Source organism: Dermacentor variabilis, chromosome 1 (genome assembly GCF_050947875.1).
Source record: "Dermacentor variabilis isolate Ectoservices chromosome 1, ASM5094787v1, whole genome shotgun sequence".
Taxonomy (NCBI): Eukaryota; Metazoa; Arthropoda; class Arachnida; order Ixodida; family Ixodidae; genus Dermacentor; species Dermacentor variabilis.
Genome location: NC_134568.1, coordinates 83657903 through 83682874, shown reverse-complemented (window position 1 = coordinate 83682874; position 24972 = coordinate 83657903). Strand labels below are relative to the sequence as shown.

The 24972-nt window shown below is 48.6% G+C and overlaps 2 protein-coding genes across 3 annotated transcripts in view; one reads left to right on the top strand and one right to left on the bottom strand.

Moving 5' to 3' along the window:
- Baldspot (elongation of very long chain fatty acids protein baldspot) overlaps nt 1-24972 on the bottom strand; it is a 198441-nt gene that overhangs the window by 158357 nt on the left and 15112 nt on the right. The gene's annotated exons all lie outside the window — the stretch shown is intronic.
- LOC142577387 (uncharacterized) overlaps nt 16034-24972 on the top strand; it is a 43118-nt gene continuing 34179 nt past the window's right edge. The window contains exon 1 of the mRNA XM_075687098.1: nt 16034-17196. Within this exon, the coding sequence (XP_075543213.1) occupies nt 16056-17196 (1141 nt within the window). The 5' untranslated portion in view covers nt 16034-16055. The remainder of the gene's footprint in view (nt 17197-24972) is intronic.

Sequence of the window (24972 nt, the reverse complement as noted above, 5' to 3'; positions counted from 1 at the left end):
AGTCAGCCATCTCGGTTTAAGAGTGAAGTTTGATCGTATTCAAATCGATTCTGAGCGAAGACGTACCGGCGTTCCTGGAAAGCATAAGGAGTTCATCTATAGTCAAAGCATGTGCTTCGATAATAAGCCTTAGCCGTGTCGCTCGAATTATTCTGGGCCTTCTTGTTGACGCATATGTATTTTTGTGTGTGTGTAACTGGTGTTTGTGCACTATTCGTGTATTCATTGTGCAAGTGTCTAAACTTGAGATCAATTCGTATACTTTACGTATTCCATTTAGTTTTTTTTTTCCTTCTTCGACTGCTTGTCTTGTTTGCCTGAACAGTTATGTGCCTGCACGTCGTACCAGACGTCTTGCCGCGCCAATTACATTGCTCATCGATTAAAGCACGCTGACGTTATATAATGCTCGTTATTGTATGTATTCTTTATTTGCTCATTTGTTCCTGTCATTTCTGTGTATTGATTCGGCAACAAATTGAAAAGCCGGCGACAAAAGTTGCCAACACTATCAATATCATCAAATAAATCAAATCCCTTACTCAGAAAAATAGTTATTACGCTAGAGATGAACTTAAGAGCAGACGTTAGCCAATTGCAATGTCGGGCATATTATTCAGCGAAGGCGACCGGGCAAAAGTACTTATACGACTACAAAAGCTTTAGGAATTCGGCCCCTGGTACTTAGTTTGTACGGCTGCCTACTAATGTCTTCTCACCACTGACGCAAGCAAGGCTGCCGGACGCAGCTACCAAAGCGTCGAGGAGAGATTTGCGTAAATAGCTGCGTGTATTTCTGAGCAAAAACAAAACAACCAAATTCTAGCAGCAATTCAGGCGCCATATAGCAAACGACGAAACACGTTGACGTACGTGCCCGCTTGACATTTCATTAAGTTTCCCCATCGGCCCACAAAGCTGTAAAGGCACTTTTGCTTTCTTGGTGGCGACTGGCCTATGTGAACGCCTTTGACTCGCTCAGGCCCTCTGCGAGCGTGCGTGCGTGCGCGAGCTCACCGCGTCTTTCCTCCTCCCCCTCCCCCCCACCTCTCTATCTCTTCTTTATGTTGCCTCTTTCCCGTCCCCCAGAGTTGGGTAGCCAACCAGACGCATGTCTGGTTAACACCCCTGCCTTCTCTATTTCCTTCCTTCCTTCCTCCTCCTCCTCCTCACTATTCTGTGTCAGTGTCGAATAAATGTCTCGCACAGAAGCGCACAATAACCGTAACAGCTGCGGAGGTAGTCGTGTAGATGCAGAGGCCCGATTCGTTTTGCGACGTCACTACGCCATGACTAGGACGTCACTACGACGTGAACTTTTTGCGTGAACAACAGCCTTTTGCTAACACAGAGTTCTCCGTAGACATTGAAGAACTTATCTATTCAGTGCCACATGCTAAATTGTTTTAGCGGTTCGTGAGCTTATATCGAAGAAAATGGGGCAGTCTCGTTCCAAAACACCTGTGGCGTCTCTGTTGACTCGTTCCTGCAGCTTTTAAGCATGTACTTGTCATCGACGTTCATTGAATTTGCGGAAACTTTGTATGTGCAAAAGAACAGAATTTGGGTTGGGTCCAACGTGGCACCCGTATTGTGCAAAATTTTTCTTTCTAGCTTTGACAATGCGTTAAGTTGCTCGTTGGTTGACGATAGAGTGGCAAAGGTCTTGAGGTATGTTGATGGCTTTTTAATTATGTTAAACCTGAAGAACCCCGCGGAGCTAGATATGGCATCATGTGACATTTTTAACTCATTCAAGGCATGTAGCAAAGCTCTAAATTTCACCAAGGAACTGGCTTCAAAGAATGCAATAAAGTTTTTAGACTTGAAATTGACCTTTTATAACACCGCGCACGTTTGCTGGATGTATGCCCCCTGCACTAAGAAGCAGCTTCTACCATTTGAGTCATCGCATTCAAAATTAGTGAAGCGAGTCATAGTAGCACCGTTTCAATAATGTCCACCAGAAAAGCTGCCACCATTCAACGCAGCGAAGTTTTGATGAGCAGATCCGGCGCCTAAAGGCGGCTGGCTTCCCTGATCGCATTTTAAAGGCGGTAGCCGAAACTAAACAGAGGAGGTTGAAAAAAGAAACAGATGGGCATGGTACACGCACGTGGAAACGAGGATCGTAAGCGAGTGGAAGTTATTCCTTATATCCACAAGTTTTCACATAACGTGAAAAAAGTTGCCACTAGACACGGCGTACAAGTTGTGTTCTCGGCGCCATGCAGGCTTTCAAGACTGTGTGCCAGGATTGAAAACCGGAAACCTAAGAGCTTCTGCACTATTCGCCATTGTTTGGATCGTACTGCTGGTACGATCTGTTGGGAACTCGGCGCTGACGCCCGTGGTTGTACCTGGGTCGCAAGCCCCAAGGGTAGCGTTGGCCTGGCGGCCTGGGGTACAACTGGAAGCATCCGAAGGTCCCGGCAAAGCATGAGTCGACTGGTAACAACAAAACAACTTGTTTATTTTAACATCGCAAAGAGTTGGCGGTCAGGTTGACCGAAGTAGAGAGACGGGAGAGCACTTCACTCAACAGAAGAAATCGGAGCCCTCCCTTTTTGCGTCCGGGGGCAGCTGTTTTTATACTCTCGCAGTTGAGGGCAAGAAGGAACCCCTCAAAAGACGAGCACGTGAATGTACAATGGGCTAATGGTGACGCACACTGTCGTAGCGATGCCGTAGCACCATGACGAGCACGATCTCGTAGCACCCTGTCGAGCACGATCTCGTAGCACCCTGTTGTAGCGCTGCCGGTCGGGCACAATGACTGTAATGAGAGGATGGTCCCTGCTTTGGCATCGCCTGTTTCGGGCACAATGACTGGAATGAGAGGATGGTCCCTGCTTTGGCATCGCCTGTTTCGGGCACAATGACTGGAATGAGAGGATGGTCCCTGCTTTGGCATCGCCTGTTTCGGGCACAATGACTGGAATGCGAGGATGATCCCTATGCGGTCGCATCGCCGCAGTCGCGCCTGGAAACACCTGGCGATGAGTGTTGCGGCGACGACGATCGGGCCAAAATGTCTGCCGCCCCGCCGCAGTCGCGCCGGCAAAACCACGTGTCGCAGGCGAAACGCAACAGACCGCCCCGCCGGGGGAAGGAGATCCCGATGGACAGGGGACTGCATCCGCTGTCCGGAGGGAAGTCGCTCGATGATGCTCATAACCGAAGTCGGGCGTCCCTCGACGTTTCTCGAGCGCAGCGCACAGAGAAGGCCTCGTTCTCTAGTTCAGGTTCGCACGGGACACTGCAAAGTGACTTCGGGAGAGTTCACATTTTTGTTCTCGTTCCCGGCAAGCGTTAGAACTACGCTGAAACTCAACCGCTCAGTCAGCAAGCACGGCACAACCCTCACTAAGCCCTGCCAGGCTCTTTCCCCTTTTTATACCACTGCCTAGTTCCTTACAGTAGTCTAGCATCACTCAGAACGCGTCCACAAATTGAAAAATTGCACTAGAAAGCATATCATCACTTTGAAACACTAAACAAAAGCAATATGTTAAAAAAATCCTGCCTCAGGAAGAAAAACATCAGTAACCAACAATTTTGAGGCTGATTCCTACGTTAGGGGCTTCGACTTAAGCCATCGGCGTTACCGTTGAGACTCCCCTTTTTGTAACGCACCTCAAAGGAATATTGTTGTAAAGCGAGGCTCCAGCGCAGGAGGCGGCCATTTTTGGGAGAGATGGTCTGCAGCCATTGGAGAGGGCAGTGATCCGTCTCAATGATAAACCTCGAGCCGGCTAGATAGCATGACAATTTCTGAACGGCCCACACGAGACACGCACACTCTTTCTCGGTGGCGCTATACGCCTGCTCACGACTGGTCAGCTTACGACTAGCATACAGGACGGGGTGTTCTACTTCTCCATTTTCCCGTTGGCACAGTACAACGCCCATGCCTCGCTCACTAGCATCGCACTGAACAATGAACCCTTTTGTATAGTCTGGCGATCGTAGCACAGGCTGGCTTGTTAGGGCACTCTTTAGGGCGCTAAAAGCTCTTTCCTTTGTCTCGTCCCAGACGACTGTTTGAGGCTCTGTTTTTCTTAGAGCATCCGTCAGGGGAGCCGCGATATCAGAGTACCTAGGGATGTACCTCTGATAGTAGCCGGCGACACCCAAGAACGACCGAATATCGGTCTTTGTGCGCGGTTGCGGAAAGTCTCGCACAGCGGCCACTTTTATTTCAGAGGGGCGGCGACGACCCTGACCAATCACGTGACCGAGGTAGACAACCTCGGCCTGTGCTAACTGGCACTTAGGAGCCTTGACTGTCAAGCCCGCTTCGCGCAGGCGGGTTAGCACTGCCCGCAAGTGTGCCATATGCTCAGACCAGGATGCGGAGAATATCGCTACGTCGTCTAGATACGGTAAAGCGAATTCTTGCTGTCCCCGCAACACTTTATCCATGAGACTTGAAAAACAGTATGGCGCGTTCTTCAAACCAAAACTCAACACTTTAGGACGGAATGTTCCCATTGGTGAAATGAACGCCGCATACCTACTAGCCTCTTCTGTAAGTGGAACCTGCCAATAACCCCTGACAAGATCTAGGGTGGAAATAAACTGAGCGCTACTAACTTTCTCAAGGCGCTCCTCGATGTTAGGGATCGGATAAATTTGATCCTTAGTGATGGAATTAAGCCTGCGGTAGTCGACGCAAGGACGAGGTTCCTTGCCCGGTACCTCAACTAAAATCAAAGGGGAGGTATAATCACTCTCACCTGCCTCAATAACACCGAGCTGTAGCATTTTCTTTACCTCAGCCTCCATAATATCGCTCTGGCGGGGTGACACCCGATACGCCTTGGATCGTACTGGCTCTGGGGAGGTAAGTTCTATATCATGAGTAAGTACCGAAGTCCTACCAGGCCTCTCAGAGAACAGACCTTGAAACTCTTGTAATAGCTGGTGTAGTTCGGTTTTCTGCTCAGGCGACAGCGGCGCTTTACTGATAAGGTCACTAATGACTTGACCGGTGTCTTCCCTGTTCGTCACTGAGCCTAGTCCCGGAAGCTCGACCGGAAGCTCTTCAGGAACGTTTACCATCATGCACACCACTGCTTCCCTTTGTCTATAAGGTTTGAGCAGATTACAGTGGTAAACTTGCTGTGCTTTCCGCTTTCCTGGCAGACTTACCACGTAGTTAACGTCCGACAGTTTCTGAACAATTCGTGCTGGGCCCTCCCACTGCACGTCTAGTTTGTTGTTTAGCGATGTGCGCAATATCATGACCTCATCGCCAACCTCAAAACGACGGGCCCTGGCTGTCCGATCATAATAAACCTTGGCCCTCTGCTGGGCCTTTGTCATTGCTTCACCTGACAACTCCTGTGCCCTTCTTAAGCGTTCGAGGAGCTTAAGTACGTACTCCACCACGACTGGGTCGTCGCCCCTACCTTCCCACGATTCTCGAAGCATGCGAAGCGGAGACCGAAGCGAGCGACCGTACACCAGTTCAGCTGGCGAAAACCCCGTAGCCGCATGCGGCGCGGTCCTTAAAGCAAACATCACCCCAGGCAGACACAGCTCCCAGTCAGTTCGATGTTCAAAACACAACGCTCTCAACACGCGCTTCATGACGGAGTGGAGCTTCTCAACGGAATTCGACTGTGGGTGGTACACTGAGCTGTGTAACAGCTTTACCCCACACCTTTCGAGAAAAGTTGTCGTCAAAGCGCTAGTAAACACTGTGCCCTGATCTGATTGGATTTCCGCAGGAAAACCAACTCGCGCAAATATGGACAGTAGTGCATTGACTATCTCAACTGAGCTGAGTTCTTTAAGCGGCACTGCTTCAGGGAACTTTGTCGCTGGGCAGATCACAGTCAAAATGTGTCTGTACCCCGTGGCTGTTACCGGCAGAGGTCCCACAGTATCAATAACGAGCCGTCTAAAAGGCTCCGTAATGATAGGTACCAATTTCAACGGCGCCCTCGATTTGTCCCCTGGTTTGCCCACCCGCTGACAAGTGTCACATGTCCTCACGAAATGGTCTGCGTCCCGAAAACACCCTGGCCAATAGTACTCTTGCAAGAGACGGTCCTTAGTTTTCTTAACTCCTAGGTGTCCGGACCACGAACCCCCGTGTGACAAGCGCAACAGATCCTGACGATAGCATTGAGGCACGATCAGCTGATCGAACTCCACTCCTCGGCGGTCTAGATACTTCCGGTACAGGACTCCACTTCTTTCCACAAAACGCGCAGTTTTCCTGGCGATACCTTCTTTGACATTGCAGCGCACGTTTTCCAGGCTGCCATCCTTTTTTTGCTCGGCTATCAAAGCCGACCGGCTGACTTTTAGCAACCTATCAAGTCCGTCTGACGTAGGCGCGATGAGCAAATCAGTAGATAGCTCTTCTAACTTTCCCGCGTCGGGATTTTCCTCTCCAGTATCTGGCGCCTTTAACGTTACAGACTCAAGTTTATTCAGTTCGGGCGTGCTCGGAATATCAGCTTGCTGCGCCTCTGACCCTTTTTCGTTGTTTGATAACGTCGGCCCCGCAACTACCGCCTTTGCAGCGAGCTCCCGAACCTTCGATCTGGTTAAGGCCTGAACACTAGCTTCACCAAACAAAAGCCCCTTCTCGCGCAGGAGGTGATCGGACCTGTTTGAAAATAGGTACGGGTACTGGGGTGGCAGCATAGATGACACTGCCGCCTCCGTCTCAAGCGCTCCGAAAGGTCCTTCAATAAGCACTTTTGCTACCGGCAGACACACGCTATGAGCTTCCACGGCTTGCTTGATCCATGCGCACTCGCCCGTGAACATAGGGGGTTCTACGTAAGACGGGTGAACTACATCCATCGTAGCTGCGGAATCGCGAAGCACTCGGCACTCTTTCCCGTTCACGAGGAGGTCTCGCATGTAAGGCTCGAGAAGCTTCATGTTCTCGTCAGTGCTGCCTATTGAAAAAAACACAACTTTTGGTGTTGTTTCCGGACACTGCGCCGAAAAGTGACCCGGCTTCTGGCACGTATAACAAACGCGCGCTTGCCTCATCTCGAACCGCTTTCTGCGTTCGGCTTCGGCTGCCGCCGTCTCCTTAGGTTCGGTCGCACTGCTTCCACTCGCATCCGCACTACGCGTGTTCCCCTTTGCTCTCATGGGTGTGAACTTCGGCCTCTCAAACTTCGAGCCAAATTCACCCTTTTGACCGTCCTTAGCTCCGCGAGCCCGACGCGTCACAAACTCCTCGGCTAGCTCAGCGGCTCTAGCCACCGTACTCACGTCTGGCCTATCCAAGACCCAGTATCGCACGTTCTCAGGTAACCGACTATAAAACTGTTCTAGCCCGAAACACTGCAGAACTTTATCGTGGTCACCAAACGCTTTCTCTTCTTTGAGCCACTCCTGCATGTTCGACATAAGCCTATACGCAAACTCTGTATATGACTCACTTCTGCCTTTCTCATTTTCCCGAAACTTCCGACGGAACGCCTCCGCAGACAGCCGGTACTTTTTTAGCAGACTCGATTTTACTTTGTCGAAATCCTCTGCTTCCTCTCTATCCAAGCGAGCGACTACGTCGGCCGCCTCGCCGGGTAACAAAGTGAGCAAGCGCTGTGGCCACGTTTCCCGAGAGAACCCCTGCTTCTCGCACGTTCGCTCAAAGTTAACCAGGAACAAACCAATGTCCTCTCCAAGCTTAAACGGCCGCATCAGGTCAGTCATTTTGAACAATACGCGTTCTCCTGCACCGTGTGCCTGACTTCCATTACGAGCGCGTTCCATCTCTACCTCAAGACGCTTCATTTCCAAAGCGTGTTGACGGTCACGCTCTTCTTTTTCTTTCTGCTCTTTAAGTTCGCGCTCCTGTTTCTCTTTTTGCTCTTTAAGTTCGCGCTCATATTTCTCTTTTTGCTCTTTAAGTTCGCGCTCCTGTCTTTTTGACCTCTCCTCAATAGTCTCAAGGCATTCCGACAGCTCGTCATCCTCAGCCTCTAACTCAAGAATAGCCTTTAGCAGTTCTGGTTTTCTGAGTTTGTCCGAGACATCCAGACCCAACTCTCTTGCAAGCTCCAACAATTTCGGTTTGCGCAACGACTTCAAATCCATGGCTGCTCTGAATGCTGCTTTCTCTACTGCTTACTATTGTCTTGCCGCAAACTAACCCGGCAGCAACGACAACCACAATTACCAGCTCTGTTTCTGACACTAACAAAAAGCCTGGCAAAGCTCAGAAGAAGAAAGTCCCGCACTCACCAAACCTCGCAGGCAGGAATTCCGCGCAGTCGTTCCGCTGCAGGCAACCAGTCGTCACACAGGGCTCGTTGCACTGCTCCCGGATCGTCGTTGAGCTGCTCAGCATACCGTCAACTGCATCTCTTTGCTGCTGGCCTCCGTTGTCGCGATCTCACCGCTGGCAGACAGTTGTTTGAAGTCGGAGGCGATCTCACCGCTGCCAACCAGATGTTTGGATCGGACCGCTGGTACGATCTGTTGGGAACTCGGCGCTGACGCCCGTGGTTGTACCTGGGTCGCAAGCCCCAAGGGTAGCGTTGGCCTGGCGGCCTGGGGTACAACTGGAAGCATCCGAAGGTCCCGGCAAAGCATGAGTCGACTGGTAACAACAAAACAACTTGTTTATTTTAACATCGCAAAGAGTTGGCGGTCAGGTTGACCGAAGTAGAGAGACGGGAGAGCACTTCACTCAACAGAAGAAATCGGAGCCCTCCCTTTTTGCGTCCGGGGGCAGCTGTTTTTATACTCTCGCAGTTGAGGGCAAGAAGGAACCCCTCAAAAGACGAGCACGTGAATGTACAATGGGCTAATGGTGACGCACACTGTCGTAGCGATGCCGTAGCACCATGACGAGCACGATCTCGTAGCACCCTGTCGAGCACGATCTCGTAGCACCCTGTTGTAGCGCTGCCGGTCGGGCACAATGACTGTAATGAGAGGATGGTCCCTGCTTTGGCATCGCCTGTTTCGGGCACAATGACTGGAATGAGAGGATGGTCCCTGCTTTGGCATCGCCTGTTTCGGGCACAATGACTGGAATGAGAGGATGGTCCCTGCTTTGGCATCGCCTGTTTCGGGCACAATGACTGGAATGCGAGGATGATCCCTATGCGGTCGCATCGCCGCAGTCGCGCCTGGAAACACCTGGCGATGAGTGTTGCGGCGACGACGATCGGGCCAAAATGTCTGCCGCCCCGCCGCAGTCGCGCCGGCAAAACCACGTGTCGCAGGCGAAACGCAACACCATGTTTCTAAATTCACAGACTGCACCACCAATGTTGTTCATCGCATACCGTTGTGGTGTGGTAGAGTGCACATCGGACAGACGGGACGCTACGTCAATGTTCGCTTAAGAGAACATGAAACGCCTCTGACGTAAGGTGGAGGGGCAAACTTGCCTGCTCACTGCCGAAGTTGCCTTTGCCATCCTGTTTATGAAGACGCCCAAATTATTGGTAGGGGAGCCACCAAATGCGAAAGGGAAGTCACTGAAGCTTACCAAATCCAAAAACACTATCACAATCAGTGCGTGAGCGCACCCTCCTTATCGCTATCTTGCAAAGTGGCTTTTTTGGAAAAATGCCACCTTTAGAATGTGCAACTCCCCGATGTATTTTTTTATGTTTTTTATGTTTTTTTATGACTGCCTGGTTTTGTACGGCGCATGCGCGTGTTGATTTTCTTTTCTTTTCGACCCAAGTGTTTCATTAAACTCTGTTGCTAGTTCCAGCGTGTGTGGTTGTCTTTTCTCTCCTGTTGTGTATGTGTATATACGCGTCTTCGAAGGCTGGGTTTAGTTGTTTGTCAACACAGATGAAGCCACCACATTCTGCTGTATGTTATGACGTCAACGTTATTTCAATCGCAACAGACGCGGTTACACCGGGACTGTTCAGATGCAGCGCAGCATTGAAATTTAATTAAAATAACTCTTTAACCGCTTCCCTGGTGCTACTGCGAAGTCTCTTACACGCTTGGGCATGTTCAGCACTTCTTTATAGCATGTAAAATTTGTGCTAGCTAGTCTATTTTAAAGATATTAGCCAGCGATCTTAATTGGCGAAGACTCAGCACGAATGGTGACTCAGTGCGAAATGTAGATATAAATCGAAGTTGAATGACCAATTGAACGGGCGACGTAAGAACTTTATAGGAGGCACAATTTATGGAAGCAGCTTACGTTAACTTGTAAAGCAAGCGCAGTGAGCGTATTGGCCTCCCAGATGCGACTGCACCAATCGGAAGACCAACGAGGAGCGACTGATTCACTCCCGTGCGCAAACGGCGCGAGGAACTACAACCCTCCCTGAGCATCTCTGACCACCGCCGCAGTGTTTCTGAGCCTTGGGGCGTGATCACACTTGCTATCGTTTTTGCCGACGCGGCAAGCACGTGACAGATTCGCTCTCAGCTGGAATCACTGCGGCTCTGCTGCAGCTCTGGAATCACTGCTGCGGAATCAGGGGCATTTAGAGAGGGTGGTAGCACGTGGTAGTTGCTCGCGACGTTGCCCGGCGCTACTCACAGTTCTCCGCTACAGTTGGCGAGCGGCACGCCGCGCAAATGTTCCCGAGTCCGAGACCCATTCGCTCCATGGCTACCACCCGCCATATTTCGCGGGACGCTTTCTGCCGCGTGCGTTTTTCCGCCACTGTGGCCATGCCTTGACAGGTTGAGCGCACTGACTGCGTTTTTACTCCACATGAGAGGCGTGTGACGTAGCAATTAAGCTCGAGCATGTCCAACGTCGCTTTCACGATGTTTGACTCAGTTCTAATCGAAGGTGTGCTCTTTTTATCGTACGTTTTAATGGGTGGTTTTTGTTCCACGCATAAAAACGAGCACCTCTACAAGAGACGAACGCACAAAGGGAAGCAATGATAAGTGTAACTGTACACCAAATTAACATAGAACTTCACTGCGGTAATATAGCTAGCTCGGATTTAGCGCTTTCGGTTTAAACAAATGAAAAAAAAAACGAAAGGACATGCAAGACAGCAAAAAAAAAAGAAGCACGTGGAATCTTTCCTGCCATTCGGTTGTAACAGAAAAGGTCGATCATCAAAAGCGAATTTACTATGAACAGCGTAACTTAATAGTTCTGCGGAAACCCGCGAGGAGGAGAGAAGTAATTAATAAAGGGAGGGGGGGGGGCATCCACTTAATCGTAGCAATTGCTACAAAGGAAACCCATACAGGTTCCTCGAAAGACAAGCTGCGCAGTTGAAGAAAAATTCGTCGTGGTCCGGGACTCGAACACGGGACCACCGCCTACCGGGGCAGCCGCTTTACCACCTCAGCTAGCCAGGCCGCTAGCAGATAGCAGGGCGAAGTCGAACTCATCAACAACTCTGAAGCAAAGGCAAGAGTTTGACGTAATAGTTCTGCGTAAACCCGCAGTTCTGCGAAACAACTCTGAAGCAAAGGCAAGAGTTGTTGATGAGTTCGACTTCGCCCTACCATCTGCTAGCCGCCTGGTTAGTTCAGATGGCAGAGCGCCTGCCCCGGAAAGGCGATGGTCTCATGTTCGAGTCCCGCACCAGGGTTAATTTTGCTTTAACTGCGCAGTTTTTCTTTCGAGGGACCCGTATGGGTTTCCTTCGTAGCAAATGCTACGATTGGGTGGATGTCTCATCTCATTCCCCCCCCCCCCCCCTTTATTAATGAACAGCGCAAGATAGAAAACCTTTCGTTCCGAGAATATTTCCTGGACATAATGGCAAAGCGGCAGGAAAGCTGGGAGCGCTGCATTGCTGTGCAAGGGGACTGTTTCTCAGGCGGCAGCTAGTGTCCGAATGCAGAAAAATATATTGTTCTTTTTTTTTTTTTTCAAAACAGAGCCAGTCTCGAAACATCATGATACCAACTCGTATGTCGTTCGCGCCTGTGTGGCACGGTTCCCATAGTTCTCCCGACATTGCATACCTCTGAATGTACGTACGTATGCGCCGAGAGGCGATCAAACAAGTTAGGTTTGTCTCACACGCGCGTCTGCCGTGCACAGCCGTGGCACATGATCTCGCGTGTCTGCTGCCAACAAGCGAGCTTTCGCACTCATGATTTTCAACCGTCAGCAGTTCCTCTGACATGGAATGTCGAAGGAATTCAGACGTCCCTACGCAGTCAACGGCATTACCAGTCCGTCACATTCGCTTCCGAAGTGCATGTAGAGAGTCTTTTGCACGCATGGAATAAAGGAACGTCCGGGTATCACGTTGCATTCACTGTCGAAGGAAAATTGCCTTTCGGGCTCACTTACGCAAGACTTTCACGCGGTCGCCGCGAGGCAGCTTGAATGTAGTAACTCGGCGACTCTGCGCCTTAAAGCAGGGCTGTCCTATGACGCGGGTATTCGTTGCGCATGCTTCGGCAGCACCGAACAAATCCATCGACGTGGGCTGGTTGGCGTGTGGCCCTGGCATTCGCGCGCTGGTAGTCACGGTACTTCCTGTTCATGTTCTTTTCTCAGTCACACGAGTGAGTGAGTGAGTGAGTGAGTGAGTGAGTGAGTGAGTGAGTGAGTGAGTGAGTGAGTGAGTGAGTGAGTGAGTGAGTGAGTGAGTGAGTGAGTGAGTGAGTGAGTGAGTGAGTGAGTGAGTGAGTGAGTGAGTGAGTGAGTGAGTGAGTGAGTGAGTGAGTGAGTGAGTGAGTGAGTGAGTGAGTGAGTGAGTGAGTGAGTGAGTGAGTGAGTGAGTGAGTGAGTGAGTGAGTGAGTGAGTGAGTGAGTGAGTGAGTGAGTGAGTGAGTGAGTGAGTGAGTGAGTGAGTGAGTGAGTGAGTGAGTGAGTGAGTGAGTGAGTGAGTGAGTGAGTGAGTGAGTGAGTGAGTGAGTGAGTGAGTGAGTGAGTGAGTGAGTGAGTGAGTGAGTGAGTGAGTGAGTGAGTGAGTGAGTGAGTGAGTGAGTGAGTGAGTGAGTGAGTGAGTGAGTGAGTGAGTGAGTGAGTGAGTGAGTGAGTGAGTGAGTGAGTGAGTGAGTGAGTGAGTGAGTGAGTGAGTGAGTGAGTGAGTGAGTGAGTGAGTGAGTGAGTGAGTGAGTGAGTGAGTTAGTGAGTGAGTGAGTTAAAGATGTGTGAGTGCCGAGATTGCTTACTGGGAGCCGGAGAGCTTAGCCTGCACGCATCTACCTGGCATGCAACTACAAGTGAAAACAGTATACCAGATGTACTGCTAGGCTGCGTCACTCCTCGCGTGAGGGGAGTATAGGAGGAGCGTCGGACTCGAAAAATTTTTCGCCTTCACTATCTTCGGATAGGGCCCACAATTTTCTGCTGCACTATCTTCGGGATTGGCTTACATTCTTATATTGCACTATTTTCGGAGTCGGCCCAAATTTACGATGCATGCTGACGTGTTAATATTTCTAAATAAATAAATGATGTCCTGGTGTTTACGCGTCAAAACTGCGCTGTGTTTATGAGGCATGCCGTTGTGGGGGAAAAGCGCCAATGGCGTAATGGTTACATCAGGCTTCTGCGCTAGAGGTTCTCCGTTCAAACCTGGCCACTGGACAAATTTTATTGATTTACTTATTTGGAAAAAAAAAACACAGTTTCGCCATCACGGCGCAGCAATGGGTGCGACAGTAACACGTTCGAATATTGCACGAAGTGTAAGGCTCGTAGTTGTAGCGGCCACAGAAACTGCAGTAGACAAAAGCTCAGCTAAAGTAAACACGCGTGGTGCGGCGTGTGCAGACACATGAACAGAGAGGCCGCGAGCAGCATCGGTTGGGGAACAGCAGGCCTTGTCGGCGTTGTCGCTCTGTGTCCGACTTGACGTTCCGATACTGCGGCGTGCTAACGGCGGGCACTATGCGTGCGTCCGCTTCGTGCTTTCGAAGTGCAGGGTTTTGCCGAGGTCGTCGCAAGGCCTCCTGTTCTCGCAGCGTCACGTGTGGGCTCCACCGGCGTTGAGCTGCAGCGCGCGCCGTACACGCAGCAGCGCACTGTTTCTGCATCTGGACCAACGGAGCACTATTGGCGCACATGCGGGCCCGCCTTGCCTCTGCGCGAATGGCGCTTCGCCGGAGCTTCTCGGCCGCCTTCCTGACAAAAGTCGGCGGGGGAGGGGGGCACGTTTGCGTGATGTGAGGGACGCCGCGCTTCGCTACAGAAACACCGCGCCGGCAGGTTCTAGGCACCTTGCTGCGGCTACTAATGTGTGGCGGAAACGATGGCACAAGACCGCATGGTCTGCAGAGGCTCCGTTACAATTCGTTCCAGCAAGCAAAGCTGTCTATAAGATGAGATTTAGAATACAACTTCTTTTCTTTTGCGCGCCAGTCTCTGCGATTGCAGCACGAACACGGATGGACACATTTCGCTGCCTGCTTGTTCAAATTCAGACGCAGGCGGAAACCGTAAAATAAATGTATACAATGTTCTTCAAAGAAAGTGTTAAAACTAAATAAATGTACAATTACTGACGACGTTGAAAAATCACGCGTAGTGTTCAAATATTTGCTATAGCAATAAAAACGCGCCAAGCGTCTCAACGCGCTGGCTTGCACGCGGGAAATTCTTGTGGATGTTGATACATGCGCCAGTGGCCTAATGGTTAGAGCATCGGACTGCAGTGCAACCAGGCCTCTATTCGAATCCTACCACCGCACACTTTCATATATATATATATATATATATATATATATATATATATATATATATATATATATATATATATATATATGTGTGTGTGTGTGTGTGTGTGTGTGTGTGTGTGTGGTGGCACTGGTTAATATTTCCAGGTTGTTGTTTTTTTATTGATATGATATAAGGAGATGTTGACGCACAATTTAAGGCGCCAGCTACTCCTTGGCTTTTGAAAGGGTCTAGCTTACAACATCCCTATTGCAAAAACCAGCGCCACTGGGACCCAGTGCGCCGGATTATGGGCCCAGTGCAGCGCGCTGGACGCTGGGGCGCTGGGAAGGCGCGGCGTACTGGGAGGCACTGGCTACTCGTGCGTAAAACAGCTCTAGCGCATTAAATATGCGGTGCCTGGACACTGTATATACTTTTTTGAATACAGAAAGCAAGAAAGAGCGCTTCAGTGCAATAAAAAAAAAGAAAAAAACGTAAAAAATAAAACAGCTCCGACAAGGATTCGAACGTCCGACCTGCAGATCCCAAGCCCGTCACTTTACCACTACGCCACACCATCAGACGGAAATGTGCGGACAATTTGGCATGTCAAAGCCGAGAAGCAGTTTGTTCCGCAGAGCTACGTCTCGTACAGACATGGTTGATGCGCTATCGCCCAGCAACTAAAACTGATGTCTGTACCAGAAAGAAAAAGTTGCTGTCCGTATTCAGCAGTATGCTTGGAAGTGCCACGCCATCGATTTTCACTTGCGATTGCTATTTTAATTTCGAAAAGAAGTCCTAAATGAACCGCCGACCCGGGATGGTGTATGGCCTGTTACTGCCGATTTCGATAGCCATTTCTTGTTCTTCACGCAAAGGATATGCACCGTTTCCTTAGTTCAGTGATGCCTTTCAGTCAACACGCATGTCTAGTCATAGATCTTCGTCAGAGAAGCGCGGGCTAGTGCTGGGAGCCTTCGGCGATAGCACACATACCTGTGTTTATGACGCGTCACATCTGCGGCCACCGCTTCTTGTGCTGGCACTGTAGACATGAAAAAATCGTTTATTTAAGAACATCGATGCGAAAGCTGAAATATAGAGTGATTTATCCGTGTTAGATTTCTTGATTCCTGCGCCTAGACACGCCAAGAGGACGGACTCGGCGGATTCGCTAGGCCTAAGCTTCGGTGGGGAGCGATCTCGGCGCGGGTAGTTAAAATAGCAATCGCAAGCGAAAATTGATGGTGTGGCACTTCCTAGCATACTGCTGAATACGGACAGCAACTTTTTATTTCTGGTACAGGCGTGAGTTCTACTTGCTGGGCGATAGCGCATCAGCCACGTATGTACGAGACGTATCTCTGCGAAACAAACTGCTTATCGGCTTTGACATGGCAAATTATCCGCGCATTTCCCACTGATGGCGTGGCGTAGTGGCGGGTGAAGTGGGAGAAAGAAGAAGACGGCGTTCCGAACGGTCGCTTTTCTCATGTTCTCCGCTTCAAAGGTTTTATCGGCCCCTGGCCGAGGTGCTGCTCAGGCTTCAGCCAGCAGCAATGACTACCGTGTTGTGTTACCCCGTCTTCCTACCGGTAAGCTGGTTGTGGACTCCGTTTTCCTGCATGCTGACTTAAGTGGTCGACCGTACAGAGCCCAAGACTTCAGAGACGCCCTTCGGAACGTTATTGACCTGAAGGAAATAAGTTCCATCGGACAATTTCAGATGTCGCACGTGTGGATGGTGACGTGCAAATCAGGGATGACAAAATCAAAGCTAGTCGCATGCGGGGAATTATCCGTAAAAGGTAGACGCTGCGTCGTCATTGATCCTGAGCCCACGGAAGTTCAAATGAAGCTTTTGTGGCTTCCTGAGCGTTTGGAAGATGACTACATTCGAGATGCGCTTCAGGCTTACGGGAAAGTCAAGTCTATATCAGCAGAAAGCTGGAGAGTATCGGAGATGGAACAAATGCGTACGCTAAATCGGGACGTGGTGTTGACTCTTGCCGATGGAGTGAGCGTGGGGGACGTTCCACATCTACTACCTGTTTTTGGAGTGCAGAGTCTCGTATTAATTCCAGGCCGGCCCCCACTTTGTCTGCGCTGTAACAGGGTGGGGCACATTCGTCGAAACTGCAGAACCCCGCGTTGTGAAACCTGCCGACGCTTTGGTCACACATCTGAAGAATGTGTCGTAACATACGCCGATAAGTTGCGACACAGAACAAAGCCTCCGGATGAAAGCTTGCAAGAACACATAATGGACATTACGGAGGTTCTTGACGCGACGGGAGACGTTCCCTCTTCCGCGGAGACCCGCTGTGCCAGTAAGGCCCCTCTGCCTGTTAAAGACAGTCACAATGGCATCGCAGAACTGCCCGTGAAAAACGAAAGTAGCGAAGAGAAAGATGACCAACCGAAGCAACAACCCAAAGGAGCACCCGCTACCACGGAGCCAGCTGCTGCCCAGCAAGCGAATGAGGGAGCCGGAGACGACTCACCTGATGCACCCAAGCGTCTCGACACGTGCGCTGAGCCGGCAGAGGACAGACGAAGTAACGCGGATACTTCAGTTCCGAAGCGCCGTGCGACTAACAGATCGGAATCAAGCACAGACATCGAGACGACCAGTACCACAAGAAAAGCACGTCGCCGCAAAACATCGAAACACTCAGGAAAGTGCCGTCGATCACGGTCCAGAAGGCCAGGTGGGGTTTCGGAGGGAGCCTCACCGTTGCCCTCTAGGACCGATCACATAGATCATTAGGTCCAAATAGTTGGTAGTCACCATGGCCCTGTCCCAGCAACTTCTATTCGCAACCTTGAACGTACGAGGCCTTCGGTCTTTGCAGAAACAGGCGCAGCTTCGCCGGCTTCTGTCTAGGAAGCGCCTCGACTTCGTCGCCGTGCAGGAGACGAAGGTTGAGCGTGATGACGAGACAGAAAGGGCTTTGCGACCTTTTCTGTCTGAGTATAATGTTTGCGTTTCACACGCTCTTGGTTTATCCGCGGGCTGTTTCCTGTTTCTGAAAAAGAGCCTACTTTATTCAGCTTTTAGTTATCATGTCGACATTGAAGGTCGATATATATGTTGTGATTTTGTGTTGCAGGGTGTGCCATGGCGCATAGTCAACGTCTATGCATTTAATGACGCTGCAAAACGAACTCTTTTATTTGATACTGTGTCTAGTCTGTTGGACTGTGATCGCTGCATTGTTTTAATGGGAGATTTCAATTGTGTATGTGATCCCAACGATCGAAGCGGCATTAACACTCAGCGGGACAGGAGCGGTGAAGTTTTGTCTAACATAATAGAAAATGCAGGGCTCGTTGATATAGGAGTGTCGGGACAGGGAGCTCGCTCTTATACAAGAATTCAAGGTCATTCCTACGCCCGCCTTGATCGGATTTATGTTTCTTCATCGCTCCTCTCTCGAGGACTATCCTGCATTACTATCCCCGTTTCATTCTCTGATCATTGTATGGTTATCGCAAACATTGGTGAAAAATTTGTAACTAATTTCCGACCACAGTGGGCACTCTGGAAGCTTAACTCTGAGCTCCTAAATGATCAGGAATTTATTAATCGCGTGCGCATGGCTCTAGCCAATTCTCTTTCTAGTGACTTGCCATTATTTGCTGCTTGGGAACTCTTTAAACAAGAGGTTCGTGCAGTGGCTATAGAAATTGGATCGGTGAAATCATTCTATAGAAAGAATGAAGAAAAAACGCTTCTTAAGAGCCTATGTAGCCTTTATGAGATTGAATGCGAAATGCCAGGCACTTACATTGTTGACATAGAAAACATTAAATGTGAGTTACAAAAGTATGACGCGCTACGTTACAGAGGTGCGCGAATTCGATCTCGAAACAGGCGTGCTCTGCAATCTGAGCAACCAACACGTCAAGCTTTACTTGACGAGCGACGTCACGGTATTTCCAAAGTAATTCCGGAAATATACTCCGAAGGTAGTCTTGTAACAAATACTAATGACATAATTTCTCAGTTCGAAACTTTCTACACTATGTTGTTTAGTGCCCCTCCGGACGATCACGATGCAAAAGTTTTAGAGAGTTTTGTATCTCTTGTCAAACCATTACAGGATGATGACTGTGCAGTCATCAGTGGTAGCCTTACGATTCAAGAAATTGAGCTAGCTATTGATCAGCTGCCTTTGTCGAAAACACCCGGCCCCGATGGACTTTCATGTGAATTTTACAAAGCTTTCAAATCAATTATCAGCCCCATATTATTGGATATTTTTATTTCAAGTTTAGAGATTGACGCCCTTCCGCAGTCTTTTTGCAAAACCCACACAGTTTTAATTCCCAAAAGTTCAGATAAAGAGAAACTGCGTTCCGTTGAAGGCTATCGACCAATCACATTGTCAAACGTGGATTACAAAATTTTTGCGAAAGTTCTATCTAATAGATTGCAATTTGCGATGTCAATTCTAATTGGTTCCCATCAGACATGTGGAATCAGGGGCCGATCAATTCAAACCAACATACATATCGCCCGTACCCTTCTTCAATACTGTTATGGTTCCACTGAGCAGCTTGCGATGCTCCAGGTAGACCTTGCTAAAGCTTTTGATCGTGTCAGTCACTCCTATTTATTTTCCCTTCTGGAGCATGTCAATGTTGGCTCCATTGTGCTTAAAGGCGTTAGGCTTTGCTACACCTGTTGTACTACTCGTTTAGTTATTAATGGCCAACTCTCCGAACCCATTTCTATTTGCTCATCAGTAAAACAAGGCTGCCCGATGTCCCCACTACTATTCGCCCTTTACCTGGAACCGCTATGCTTAAGCGTAATTCAGTCGAGTAACATCCATGGCTTCAATATACTGGGTAATGAAGTTAAAGTCTTAGCTTATGCAGACGATCTAGCGTTCTTCTGCACGGATAAGTCCAGTGTTGAAAAAGTAATATCGAAAATAGAAGAATTTGGCAGCGTATCAGGAGCGCGAATGAACTCCTCAAAAAGTTTAGGCTTGTGGTTTGGCTCATGGTGCTATACACCAGAACAGTTTGCAGGCGTTAAGTGGACTGATGTCCCGCCAAAGTATCTTGGCGTGCCGCTAGACGCATATAAATTAAGCGCACACTATTGGAAAGAACGGGTTTCTGTACTGCAAAGTTACGCCCAGACATTCGTTCCACAACGACTTTCTATTTTTGGGAAAGCCGAAGCCTGCAATAAGTTCTTGGCAACAAAAATTTTCTATGTATTGCAAGTTATCCATTGTGCTAGGCTATACATCCAACGCTTTCACCGTATCTTTGCAACCTTCGTATGGTCTTCAACTTTTGAGCCCATGAGGCGCGATAATATCTTTAGGCCTGTTAGTGAAGGTGGGCTGGGCTTAGTACATCTTTATGTGCGGCAAATAGTGTCTCGTTTCTTCTATTTTCGCGATACTTCCCATCCTGTAATTCGTTCATACATGCAAGTCACACTTGTTAATGTGTTACCTGATTTAGTTGTTTCTTCAAGTTTTTCTTCGCGCTTATGCTTGTGGGGGTTCATGCAAGAAGTTTACTTGGCGGTTCGTTTCCTGACAGTTCGGTTTTCCACTGAATACTTGTATTCTGTGTCGCGCAAAACGTTGTACAATGACTTACTATCCATGCTATTTCCGCCTCCACTTTACCGATCAATATACATTAAATTGCCAGGCCACGATGTGCTAAAGCGAGTTCGCAAAATGTATTTATCCCCTTGCTGCAAAACATTCTTTTATAAAGTTCATAGTGAAACCATACCGGTTAAAACATGGCTACAAAAAAAGGGTATCTTTGTCTCTTCTGTTAACTGTCGCCTTTGTGATGTACCAGAGACAATTGAACATTGTTTTATTAGCTGCACCGACGCCATCCTATTTTGGGATGTCCTCCAACGGACTTTAAAGAAAGACTTTGAGATTAACGCTCATACTGTGCGATACCTGCTACCAACCTGTGATAATAGTGCGCCTTTCGATATGTTTTTTGTAATGGGAATGCACAGTTTGTGGAAAACGCGAATGATGGACCGCAACGCCGAAACGGTTGTACCTACAAGGGCAAATTTCATCCAAATGACACTACACCTAAAGCAGGTTTATGATGGACTCGGTGTACAACCGGACTGGTACCCTGTTTTGTTGAGGTGCTTATCCTTGCCACCCTTCTAAAGTGACACGAACGTTTCTACTCACAGTATGAACGCTACCTTTTCTGTGTGTGACTTTCATTGTGCCCTCCATTCTCTGACTATGCAGAACTGGTGAACGTCTGGTTGAATGGTTGAATGCAACTATAATAAATACCATGAAAGAAAGAAAAAAAAAAAAGATGGCGTGGCGTAGTGGTAAAATGACGGGCTTGGGATCTGTAGGTCGGACGTTCGAATCCTTGTCAGAGCAGTTTTATTTTTTACGTTTTTTTTTCTTTTTTTTATTGCACTTAAACCGCTCTTTCTTGATTTTTGTATTCAAAAAAATATATACGGTGTCCAGGCACCGTATATTTAACGCGCTAGAGCTGTTTTTCGCACGAGTAGCCAGTGCCTCCCAGTACGCCGCGCCTTCCCAGCGCCCCAGCGTCCAGCGCGCTGTACTGGGCCCATAATCCGGCGCACTGGGTCCCAGTGGCGCTGGTTTTTGCAATAGGGATCCAGGGTACATATCACATAACCTTTTCATAGAAGCACCAGGACTTGTCACACAACGTTTTCCCAGGTTTAGTGCTCGCAGATAATCTTAAATACCTCAGAAACTTGATGAGAAAACGGCGCCGCGGTAGCTCAACTGGTATGAGCATCGCTCGCGTAATGCAAAGACGTGGGTTCGTGACCCACCTGCGGCCAGTTGTTTTTTGATCCACCTTTATTTACTAATTTAATATTCCTCTAATTCTATCAGCAAATACAAGTAATTGCTGTCCTTGGTGTCTTTGTTTCTTGGCTTCTTACGATATGACTAAACTGCGGCGCTATAACGTAAAACTATTCCAAACTTTTCTATTCCAATTCTGCTATCAGCCCAACGCGATTGGTCAAAAACTTTTTCGACCACGCCCACTTCACCTGTCTGTCACGCGACGTCACAAAAACCGCGATACCTCCCCATCTGATATGATGTGTACACACTGATTATGCATAATTTGACAGCAAAAAGAAAAACAGTTATTTCTGATTCGACCCCTTTCGCCATTAGCCCTCGGCTATTTGTAAAAAGCTTTCGGGCTGCACCCACTTCCCCTGCCTGTCACGCGATGTCACAAAACCGCACAAACTATCCGCGTCAAAGTGACGTGTACACGATAAAGATGCATTAATATGCCGAACAAAACTGCATTTTCTTCGGAATAGCCGCAGGCTGCCCCGTTCCGAATGGAATAAAAGATGGCTGCCACCGATCGCTGAGACGCTGGCTACTCGCACCTGCCGGAGAGCATGGGTGTATTTGCGTATAATAAAACTTCTTGCGTGGCCGTGTAACGTTTTCGAGCCCTTTCGGCACGTTTACTACCTCATTCTGCCAACTATTCTTTGCTGAGGGTCAGTTTTGGCGTCATTCTTAAGCTTCCGTTGCATGCCGCCGTGATTTTCGACCAGCCACCACAAGCTAAGTAAGGGAAAGCCGACCAATCGCAGACGCCGGCACCACCCTCTTCATCCGGTTATCGATTTTCAGTGCACTGGCTCGGCCCCATCAAATCCCTCTCCACTTGAGCGTGCTCCTCGCCTCTTGCGAGCCAATTAAATAAGACAAGCCGCTCAGTGTAGGCAATGTTATTCGTTTTGCAAGCAAACAAAAGTGACCTCCTATGAACGAGGAGAGCGTTTGATTGGTCTGTTCAGACAACCCTGCGGGTGACCGCCCGGTGCTTGCGTCGGTGGTTACGCAAATTTGACGTCAGGAGATTGGAATAGAAACATATTGGAATAGTTTTACGTTATAGGGCCCCTGGTCATGCAGAAGCATGCATGCCTTTGCATGCAGCAGCTGTGCCACCACACGACCTTTTCTTGTCCCCTGCAAATGCGAGAACACACACATGCGCGCAGAAAGAAAAGCTCATGTCTCTCGCAGAAGCTCACGACAAATGTCGCTTCTTTACAAGACAATATGTCGGGTTGAGTATGCCCTCCGATTATGCAGCCAATGTATATAAGAGGCAGGCAGCCGCCCTGGCGGAGGGGCTCTCCTTTAAATGTTTTTTTGGCCATTTTTTTTTTTCATTGTGCCACGCACTTCAACTTCGCAAGGCATTTCTGGGCATTTCAGGACCCCAAGGTCCTGAAATGGTCTACACGCCAACGCTGCACGCAATGCCTCACGTCCAATTCATAAGGTCAAATTCTCTAGTATATGAAAGTCATTTGGCCGCCTATTTAAAACAGCTCACTAGTACATGTGCCAGAAAATTGCCCAATTCTAACCCCTGAGCTAAATTACTCGATGAGGCGGCCACTATTTCTACTAGAAATGAAAATGCTCAATTGAATAAATAAAATAATTACAATAATTATACTTTAACTAATTATTTATGGAACATATATCAACATACGAATTGTAGCTAGTGAGTTTGCAAGGCATATCGACTTGGAACGAATTCTGAGAATGGCACCGGTTTTTATATATGTGCCGTCAAACTTGAGGTAAAAATGAACTGTTGTTCCACTTACCTTTTTTTAAAGAAAACGCTGTTTCATGCATTGAAGCGAAGCACAAAAGTAACTGGAACGACAATGCATTTCGTCGGAGACTTCGAAAATTAATATCTCGAAACCGGTATATAGCCCTGATAATTCGTTCCAAGCGGATATGACTTGCGAACTGTCCGGCTACGACTCGCACATTCAAATCTGTGCTGCAAAGTAATTCAAAAATGAATTAGTGTAGTTAGGTTAACTGTTCATTAAAAATTTTGATTTGTCTTAAAAGTAATGGCCGCCTCATCGAGTAATTTAGCTCAAGGCTTAGAATTGTGCTGTCACAGGCAGCTTTAAAACTTTTCTGCAACTAAAAAAATAATAAATAAATAATAAACACGGTATAGGTCACGTAATAACACTTCAAGCAGCTGTTGAAGAGGTCGTGAAACGCCCTTTGTGGGACTTCGTGAGCATGCACACGTATACGGTAGGCCAACTACCGCGCATTTTTCTTCTAAATTCAAAAGCATTAAAAAAAGAATGCCTCTGTGACGGCACCGATTCCATGTCCAGGTAGGTTGCTTGAAGAGACGGTCAATTACGCTAAAACACACTTTTCTCTTAGGTCATTAACAACGTTTTACTGACCAACTTGTCTGACCAACTGACCAACAGGCCACATGACGCAACATCGGTATTGAAGCCAGGCGGAATGAAGTTCATGTAGCCGAAATCCTGATACTAGTACCAGTTCCAAAGTATTCCGACCCCAACGTGTGCTAAGTATTCCGTTGACGTCACATTTAGTTTAGCGCGGCAGTGTGACAAGTAGGCATTTGGGAAATGTAAAGAATCTGTTTGCACTGAAATAAGATAGAGCCAGTTGGGAGTCTTGTGTGGTGTCGCTAATCGCCCAAGTTCTAGTCCGGGACGTTAAAGCCTAGAAATCGGTCTTTTCAACGATTGCTGCGAGAGCGCTTTAAATATCGCCCGATACCAGCGCGTGCATACGTTTTCCTTCATTCGAATGTTTGCTTTGTGGCATATATACTTGAATCGGGTCACATGAAAGTATTGCATCGAAGGTTGTACGTGTGGTCCTAGGTGGTGGCGATGTTGCTACAGGCAGGGATGGCCTAGATGGCCTGGCTGGTAATTGCTCCGCCTCCAAGCTCGGAGGAGATGTCAAGACTTCATGCAGTGACATTTATCCGAGGAGACGATTTGAACGCCGTGCTGGAGGCACAATGTCCAAATAGAAATTTTTATTAATCTTTCATATCAAGGTAGACGCGAACAGTGACCTCGTTTGCATGGCGGTATGAACCTGGGGCGGAATTCACTAAGTTGCGCTGTTCGTACGCAATTTCTCGGCCAAATCGTTCTTACTGTGAGGTAAGGGTGCAAACGAAGTGGCAGCGCGTTTAACTTAACGGCGTCGTACGAGAGCCAGGAGGAAGCAAATATCGGATTAAACGACACGAAATGAAGGAAGTGCGGACAACTGATAGCATGATCGCACATCGTGCACATGTGGTTGAGGCTATATTATTTCGGCAAACCACTGCACACCCTTATTCGACAGCATCCTTTTCCGGGCGTCTGCTACGGCGCCGACAAGCGCAACCATCGCCCGCCGGTTCCCCGCCGTCAGAAGGATTGCAGTGAGAGTGTTACGCGTTCTTCTCACATTTCTGCAAAAGATAGGACTGATGGACACATGGTGACATATCTGGCGCACAAGGAGACGCTCGGGCGG